The 9,753-nt window shown below is 39.1% G+C and overlaps 1 protein-coding gene across 7 annotated transcripts in view; it reads left to right on the top strand.

The window, feature by feature from the left end:
- The first annotated feature begins 198 nt into the window (after positions 1-198).
- Positions 199-9,753, top strand: part of Tgo (Aryl hydrocarbon receptor nuclear translocator homolog tgo) — a 35,589-nt gene continuing 26,034 nt past the window's right edge. For 3 of the 7 annotated variants that reach the window (XM_083093718.1, XM_083093723.1, XM_083093717.1), the window contains exon 1: positions 3,148-6,339. In XM_083093718.1, the coding sequence (XP_082949844.1) occupies positions 6,095-6,339 (245 nt within the window). In that variant the 5' untranslated portion in view covers positions 3,148-6,094. Of the gene's footprint in view, positions 416-1,302; positions 1,352-3,145; positions 6,340-9,753 lie in introns of those variants that run through there. The other 4 variants (XM_083093721.1, XM_083093719.1, XM_083093724.1 and 1 more) reach the window with 3 other exon arrangements.

Below are 9,753 nucleotides of genomic sequence, written 5' to 3'. Positions count from 1 at the left end.
TCCAGCGATCATTTTTGCGAATCTGCGTGATCGAAAATTTCACGAATCGATCCGGATTTTCGCTCATCGTATGCAGATACTCATCGATTTCTGACGTATCGACGTATAATTTCCTAAACGGTTTACGAAGTTTCGCCGCGAGGTGGCAGGCCGCGCGGCCTCGTCATCGGTCTCGCGGCGCTCCCGCGGGGCCCGTGTGCGAAAATAAAAGCCCGGAGCCGAGTCGAAACTCCAAAATGGCGCGCCTGCTGAGTGTAAACACCCAGTTTTGATGTCGGTGCGGAGTGTGGAAACCGCCGTACGCTCGCAACAATATTCGCTTGCGCCCCGCGCGCCCCGTTTTTCCGTCGCATCGTGGCAACAGGAAATTCCGGCTGAATGTTCACGGTATCCACGATCGCCCATTCGATTCCAGGTAAACCAAACCGCTCGTCGCGTTTGTTGCCGTCGCTTTAACGTCGCTCCGTTGCTGTCGCTTTTCCGGCCGCGCGAGCCGAATCGCGTGATCGAAACTTCGCCACTTTTCCCGTGGAAAACTCGCATTTCTCGACAACTCGTTTTCCTACAACTTTCCCACGCACTCCCGTGCGTACACGCACATACGATTCAGATGAGACTATTAATGATCTAGAATCTAGGTGAATTACCGTGCACTTTGCCCAGCACACGAGTTAGAATGAGGTGTGTAGAGTAAACTTCTTTTTTCGACAGATCGAAATATTGATCTTTTGGCTATTTTTGAATCGCGACACGATTAAATTGAGTAGGAACTTAGTTACTGTGGTTAGCATGGGTTAGTGGTAAAAGTTTGTTGCAGCGATGGTTAATAAACTGTTGTGAGTGAGCAGACTACTTTTTTAATTCACAATTATAATTTTAATATAGATGAAAATAAAAAAAGAAAAGAAAGAGAAAGGTTGTACTTATCATATTTAACATCCATCATTAAAGGCAATCAATATTGATCTAATCTGTTCTAGTTGTATCCATAATCATGATTATCTATCTACAGGGTTACTATAAATATTAATATTAATGGTATATATTAATAAAATATATAAATTTTTAAATAAATTATATAAGAAAGATACATTAATAAAAAAATTACAGATACATATTTTATCGATTAAAGAAATTTAAGTGAAACAAAAAGATCTTGAGCTTTTCATAAATTCTATTAACCATTGGTTCATATCTCAATTTTAGGTTTTATATAATTCTTATCTTATATAATTAAATTAAATCTTAGGAGAGAAAGTTAATTATTATATACAATGCTCATGTGTATCTTTTTCTGTACAGGGAGTGACCCAAGCAAAATGGCACAGAAGCGTAGTGCTGCCCACATAGGGTAAGTTATCAAAGGATATATGCTTAATCTTTGCATCGAAATAATTTCTATATCAAGCATAATTCATGTACATTTAGATCATATATTTCGGTATATCATGTTTTAATGCACCCATATGCAAATTGAAAATTTTGATATTCTCACCAAATAATATAGTTTTATGAATAAAAATTTGATGATATATACATATGGGACATTAAAAAAATTTAGGAACTTTTTTCCACACTTGAGAAAATTGGCGATAATATAATTATTTATCATCTATAATTATTATTCATTTATATAAATAACAAAAATATATTAATATTAAATATATAATTAAATATATATTAATATTAAATGTATATTAATTATACATTAATATTAAATATACATATATTAAAGATGAAAATATTCATATAAATTTTCTATAAAATGTATAGCGTTACATATATGTGTTTATATGTGCGATACACATATTGTATTCATAAATATCGAGTCTCCAGATATGAAAGAGAGCGCGAGAAAGATCGCCCGGGAAGGCATTTGGCGACGAAAATAGCCTGCTTCGGTGTTAACGATCGAGGTGAAATTTCGCCGTGCGGTTGACATGCACGGCGAACTTGGTGTCGCGCTTGATTGACGCAGTTCCGAGAAATGATGCAGCGCCGGGATCAGTTACGGCGTTCGCCGCACACATATATACACACACATATAACACGGTAGGCAATTCTCCCCCGGCTTACAATACCCGGTGTTGCTCGGCTAATATAACCGCTCGAGAGCGTAGCCGGGTTGCGACATCGCTCAAGAAAACGTTTCGTTATCGCGTAAGCGCCGCGCGCGCGTTACTTTTACTCGGCGCGCACACACACGAGTCTGTCTCTTTCGCGAAAATGCTTCGGCACGCGAAGCGGCCGCAAATGTCAACCGCGCGCACATTGTGTTAACACACTCCCGCACACGAGCGCGACCCCCCTGTAGCGTGAAAATTCCCGATTCATCGGGCCCGGCCGGGATGATTTTTTCAGCGATAAGCACGTGTATCCGCTCCATTACCACTTACACACACATTTGTTCCTTAATATTGTAATTAATTCCTGCATTCTTTTATTTTTCTTCATTTTATCGCATCGCGTGTAATCGCGTATGAAAACTTTTCGAGAGTTTTTATAAATATATGAGGAATTTAGAAAGAATTAAAAAATAATATATTATTGAGTGTTAAAAAAATTAAAAGAAAAAATAAATATATATTGGACACTTGTAACTGTTTTTCTTGCATCGAATTTAGAGCGCAATCGCTTGGAATATTAAGTTTTGGTCCTCCAATTTTTCTTTTGTTTCCCCATCGTAAAGAGAGTGACGCGATACATTCGAATAAAAAATTATGCTCATACATAACTTTAAATGTAACGTATGCTAAAATATTTTATATAAACGAATATAAAAGAAATTAGGAAATTATTTACAAGGCAAGGCACTTTTTCAATCTGAAAAAAATCCGGCTTTTTAAAAGAGAGGGATTAAGGCTGGAAAACAAAATTTTTCTCGTGGTCAAAAAGAAAGGTCCCCTAAAAACCGAGGGGTTCTCCGTCCCCGATCTTTGTCGCGAACGAGCGAGCGAGCGATGCGATGCGATGCGATGCAATGCAATGCAATGCAATGCAATGCATCCCGGTTAAAAGTCGTGCTTCGCAACGGTGGCTGTCCCGGGCTCTCTGGTGGGAGAAGTGATAGTCCTCACCGGGGTATACCGCAGCAGCACATTATGCGGCTATGGTGGAATCAGTCACTGGCGAGTTGTGGGTGGTGGCTAGTCGGCGACCCATCCGTCCGTCTGTCCGTCCATCCCGTCCGTCCGCACGTTAATACGTACGTCCGTGAAACGTGCTTCCGCGTCAGTCCGCGTCGCCAGCGTCGACAATCTTCATCGATTGCGATCGAGGCCGCGTCGGGACCGATCGCGCGTCATTATTATATCTGCGAGTACGTCGCGACGAAAGTTTTCGCGCCGAAAATCGGACGCCCCGATGCACGTGTCATCGAGTGACCCTCGTTCTCAGTGAATTAAATATTGATGATTTTTGAGGATGAAAATCGAAAGAGAATTTTAATAAATATAGCTGAAGAGAGAGAGAGAGAGAGAGAAATTTCCAAGATCCAATACACGAGCAAATGTCGATTATTTTGATTCAGAAATTGAATCCATGGAACATATCGTGTTAAAAAAGATACAAAAATTGATACAAAATTATCGAGTGAATTTTATATGATTTTTAGAAAACAGAACTTCAACTATGATAGCGTACATATGATATATATACACTGTCATAGATAGGAGATTTTCGTAACTTTTCTAAGGAAAAATTAATTTTCGTGGATTTTTTGTCATCGAACATTGAACTTTGGACAAACAAGACACGTGTTCCTAGTGTGATTTTATTATGATTCGATAAATCTTCATCGTTGCGAGGATTTTCAGAGGGGAAGACTCTTTCTTCGCGGTAATATCGCGCTGGAGAATATTGTGGCGCGGTTTTGCACGCGGGACCTCGACGTATCCGTGATTTGCGTGCGTTTCTCGTTACGCGAGCTCAGCCGAGTTGATTTAGAACGAACGACGAGTTCATTTCACGGTGGAAGAAACGTAACGCGAACTTTCGACGTCGACTGCGTAAACTAGACATTTCCAAGACGAAGAATAATCGTTATCGTGCATCATGTGATCTTCAGTGTGGCAAAGATTCGCGCGATTATTCCCACAATCATCTAAAATTTTCTTCTAAATGCGCAAAATGATAATTTTAGGGGAAACGAGACAGATTAATAAAATATTTCCTACAAAATTACAGGACTCGAAGACCTATCTTCGATTACGCAAAACATTATTCCGCAGTCGTATCGTTTGAAAATAGGGTAATTCGCTTCGCTTAATGTGCCGTGCGCTCGATCAAGCGACTTTGAGCCGAGTTTTTCAGGATATAAGTGATCGCGACGCTTCAGCGATGGCCGTTGCTTCGACGAGACGAAGCGAAGAAGAGATTAGCTCGATTTTCCTGTTGATTATGCGCGACAGTGCGACGAAAGGAGCGTGCAAAATTCGGCGTGATTGCGACGGTCCGACGAGGATCTCGTGACATTTTCGCAGAGACTCGTAGCCCCCCGGACTCTCTCTCGAGATTGGTACCGTGGACATAATTCTGGAAGAATTAAGAGGGAAAAAGAACGAACAATTTGTTAATAAGAACGTAAACATGCTCTTGTTGGGAAACGAATAGTTTGCCTCGTGAAAGTGGCCGATCTAACGCTTTCCAAAATCGGAGGCGCACTTCCGTAACACATTTTGCTCCTCCGTGCTTTCTTTCTTGGTCAATTAATCGTGCCATCGGTGACTAAGCAGAACACGACAGAAAAGTGACTCTTTCCATAAGTCAAGTGGAGGTGAAAATTGGATTTTATGTATCAAGAAGAAGGATATGTATATCGGGAACCTCGAGATAAAAACAATTCCGGGAAATATAGGGCAATACCAGATAAGGTTTTCGCTTATCTATGTTTTCGTGAGAGACAGCTTGATGTAATTTTTGAATCAGGTTTACGCAGTGCGAGTGATTAAGTTCTAGTAGAAAATTCCACTCATACGCAAGTACAACAAAATTATTATACGTGATCGATACGACAGAACGCATTTCTCGCATCAATTTTCACGTTAATATGAACGATTAATATGAACGATTCTCCAAGAGCGTAAATAAATAAGCGGATAACTGTTGATTGAAATATAAATTATTAAAATATATTTCGCTCTCTTTTTTTGAGATTGGTGAAGCACACGAGCGTACGTGAGTAGAATTCAGATACAAAAAGGCCTTCGAAACTCTGAAGAATCTCTAAGTAACTGAAGAGAGAAACGCGAAGTACAAAACCGCTTCGTAGACCGCTTGATAGATCTACATCTTGCTCCAGGTAACGAGATGACAAGATAATTCGGTGGAAGACAACGGTGGAACATATAGTCGAAGTTTCTATATCAAGGATCTTGAGATCATACATCCGAGTTATTAAATCATCAAGACATTTTTTCCCATCTCACCGGAAATCAAAGTACAAAATGATGGGTTGCGATAAAGGGATGTGGATGAGAATCGTGTTTTATCGTAAACCTTTTCATGCGACCAGGATTAGAAGAGATCGACACGTGCTCTTATTAGCTCGTGTTTTGCTAGTTTGAGGACTCTATTAGTGAAGGTAGAAATGAAGATACAAATTTTTCTTATCGACAAAGAAAAGCAAAACTTATTGTAATAAAGTTTGTTGAAACGGATTAACGGAGAGTGTCATTTAAAGTACAAAATTCTATCGCGGTGCTTAAGTTTGACATGATAAAACGACGAGATATTTTCAAAGCAAACGAATTAACTTGACAATGGACTCAAACGTACAAGTTATTCTATGAAGAAAAATACACAAAAACGCATCAGCGGATTATCTCGGGGCTCTTAACAAGACGACGTGTTGACGTATTGGTAATTTAAGAGATCGACTTGATAATATACGATATACAAGAGTGTACAAGCGATATCAACGAGTAATCTCGGAACAACAATGACAAGTTAGCTCTCCGGTGACTTCCTGAAAAGAGTGCGATACGCGTTATTTATCGATACAATCGAGTGGTTTGAACCTGAATACAAATACATACATACGTACATATATATATACATACACACCGTCAAAATAGAGTATCCCGGTAGCAGCGGCATGTACGGGGGCGGGTCGGCGGGAAGCGCGGGCTACGGGGTCGGTCTGGGCCCGGGACCGGGCCCCTCGCACTACGCGACTCCCTCGGCTACCGTGGGCTATCAATTGGGCCCGCCACCTCCGCCACCGCCACCCCCGTCCGCCTGCCCCGCCGCCGGAAGTCAACTTCTGTCTTACGGCTCCGACTTATCGCCTCATCACATCCAACAGGCCCACACCGAGACCCAGCAATCGAAAAGACGGAGGTAAAAAAGTTATCCACCGTTCCTCTCTCTCTATTTCTCTCTCTCTCTCTCTCTCTCTCTCTCTCTCTTTTTCTCGCATTTCGATATGCGAGTATTTTTATAAACGTTAATTATATTTTTATAAACGTTATAAATATTTGATAGCAAATATTTTTTTAAACATTTGCACACTTGATCGATTGATTAAATATTAGAGCGTTAGAGAATTCGACGGATTATTATTTTCACTATTCGTGTACTTTTTGTGAGCTCTACACATTTCAAAAATAAATATAAAAATACTTTTCATGACGCTATTAACAACTTGATAATTTTTAATGTCCGTTTCTATCGCACTTTGATTGCGATGAAATTTTCTACCTAATCGCGAATATAAATTCTAAAGCGTATAAATTCTCTGCTGTCTTAATCACGCGTCTTCAATTAGCGCTCGTCACATTGCAATTATTCATTAGTCGACGAGTCATTCTGACGTGGCCCCAACAATTCGCAGAATGTGCTTGTATTGCGTGAAAGAAAAAGGAGTAAAAAAAAGAAGAACCGCGTAGGAGAACCGCCTTTGAATCGAGATAGCTCGATTATCGACGCACTTTGACATAAAAATACCCCGTATTCTCGTAAAAGCGATCTAATGTATCACGTACGAGGAAATACTTATCGCGACAGACAGATCAAATATTCTAGAATAAAATGACAGAGTATGTTCTTGAAGAAAATATTATCGATTAATACATTAATTTTTAATATGTGTTAAATGAAATTAAGATTTTAAAATCAATGAAACAAAAAGATAAATAAATTAATTTGAATGAGAAAAATTTTTAAATTAATATCACATTTTTTATATAATTTATTTGTAATATTTTAATTAAGAATATATCGTGTATGTAATTATTTAAATTACACCTCACACAATTTAAAAAATCTTACCAGATTTAAAGCTGTTTTATGATGCAACAGAAATATTAAAAAATGCAAGTATAGTTTTACATCAGGTAATTTTATTCCATGCCGTCATCATTGTTGGTCTTTATACGGAATGTTATTGCAGAATCAGCAGGTTTTCATCCGCATCAGCATGTCAACCGACAGTTCGCGTAACGATCATGATTTTGTTTTTCGCTGTACTAAATTGGCCAAATATTTCAATGCAAATTAAGTAGAAAATTCGACTTATATATAATAATTTTACATAGACGAAATTATATAATATAATTACTATAAGAGAAACACTTTGCATAAGAATCTCTTTCTCATTTTAAAAGACAATTTTGTTTATTTATTCCTCCTTATCACTTTCGCAGGAAATTCAAGAGATTGTAACTTTTTTATTTTAAATTATATTTCTCTATACACATATATTCCAGTCACAACTATTTCATTTTCAATCTAGACGCATCTGCGCTTCGGTATTTCTGCGATCGGATAAAAAGTCGATCCATTGAAAATAGCTGCCAGCTCCATTCGGGAGGGCGAGCGAGCGAAGGGAAACGTTTCTCTCTCTTTTCTTCTGTTCGGCCATTGTATCTCCGCCTCACTTTCGTCGAACCCGACGCAGTCACGCTCCATTGATCCAGGCTTCGTCTTTTAGCGGTCGGGCGCGTACGCGTGTCACGACATTCCTGCCATTCCGCTGGCAGCTTTGGGGCGCGTTGCTGCTCGATTAGTTCGATCGCAAGGCGCCGATTTGCGCGGACTCGAGAATCCGTTGCACGGATGTTTGCTCACTTGTTGCTCTCCCTCCGGAGATACGCCGCGAAAACGAGAATTTTCAATGAATTCACGTTCGCGTGGCGGAAGAGGCTTCGTGTGTCTTGGCACGGCCTGATTCGAATTATTTTATTAAATATTGAATCGGCGTTTTGAATTTTTATTAAAGAGGCGACGCAGGAATCCACGCGATACGGAAAGGAAACGCAAGAGTAAATGTTTTGGCAAACTCTGTTATATATACAGTCCTCGATTTAGGTTTAAGGCACAACCGTGTTCAAATGTCAAATGTAATGTCCCGCGGTAAAAGATATATTCAGATAAAGATTGTATATAATTAAAGAGAAATGTATTGCACAGAAACATGCTTTTTTAAACGATCGTGCTATTTGTTGTTTTTTTTTTAATAAAACAAACATGATAATTTTTTTTTAATCTTATTTCTCAATCGTGTGTATATTTTTTCTCCGGGTATATTAGAAGATATTTTATAATAAAATAACGCGATACAGATGATGCATCTCGCTTTCTGATATTAATGTAAACTATATTTTATAACGAGCTCCTGCCGTTTATTTTCTACAGTGTACTTTGCACACAAAAGATTGACACGCATGCATCTTGTATAAAAAAAACTTTTTGTACGCGGCCTTGAACGGAGCGATACTTGGGTACAGTCATCGAAACAACGATAACGATAATCTCTCGAAACCATAACGAAACTCGTGGCAAACCGATATTACGAGAAGGATACACATAATTATAGTCCTAGGCACGTGCGTCGCGATAAGATATCTAAAAATATATATTAACAAAAATGCCATCGCGCGATAGATGCCAATTTTATCAACAATGCGATGACAGTTTTGCGCCGTGATTACTCGATAAGTTATATTACGGAGATACGAAACGGGATTAATTAAGGAGATTAAAAATGTAATCTATATTAAGCGTTAAATCATAGGTATACCTTGTCAGAACACAGTTTGCCGGGAGTTTTTTTTTACGATGCAAAGATAATCCAAACACATTCGCATAATTAGAACGTATGTTAAAATGATAACTGTGTGCAATTAACATTAAATAGCAATAGAGGAAACATGCATTTAATACGTATGTTGCACGCACGCGATACAAAGTAAACTACGCGCATGAGCGACTTCGAATCTCGAAAGCATGAAGATAACTTCAGTTTTTCATGAAAATATAATTAAAAGATACATAATAAAAAGCCAATTTAAAAACAGCGATTAAATCAAATAAATATTTTTTTTCCTTCAAGGATACTCCGTCTTGATTAAGATAATAATAACATCTCTTCTCCGAATATAATTAAGAACATTTCTCGCGATATCACCTTCCCGAGAGGGGGAGGAGAAACTCTGAACGATGAAAATTTCTCGGTGAAATAAATCTTTAACGAAGACGCGGCAAATTTCGCGATCGAGTGCTGTTGTAAGAGCAAAAAAGGCCTCGCGAACAGCCTTATTTCCTTTCGCTAATGAGGTATTACTCGGCACTGCTATGCATGCTTCGATTCGCTCGTCCTCGTGCCACGGGGCAAACAAACTGCGTCGATTGTAGAAGCGCGCCAACTAATGCCAAGAGCTTAGCGCTACGCGTGCGGACAAATGCACACACGTGCGAGTGCAACGCGCGGGACAAAACCCACTCGTCGCGGAATTCGTCACGTAACGGAGATTT

The sequence above is a fragment of the Camponotus vicinus genome, unplaced genomic scaffold (assembly GCF_025532165.1).
Source record: "Camponotus vicinus isolate PSW18456_S1 unplaced genomic scaffold, iyCamVici1.0 SCAF_3, whole genome shotgun sequence".
NCBI lineage: Eukaryota > Metazoa > Arthropoda > Insecta > Hymenoptera > Formicidae > Camponotus > Camponotus vicinus.
This window is presented reverse-complemented; position numbering and strand designations above follow the sequence as displayed.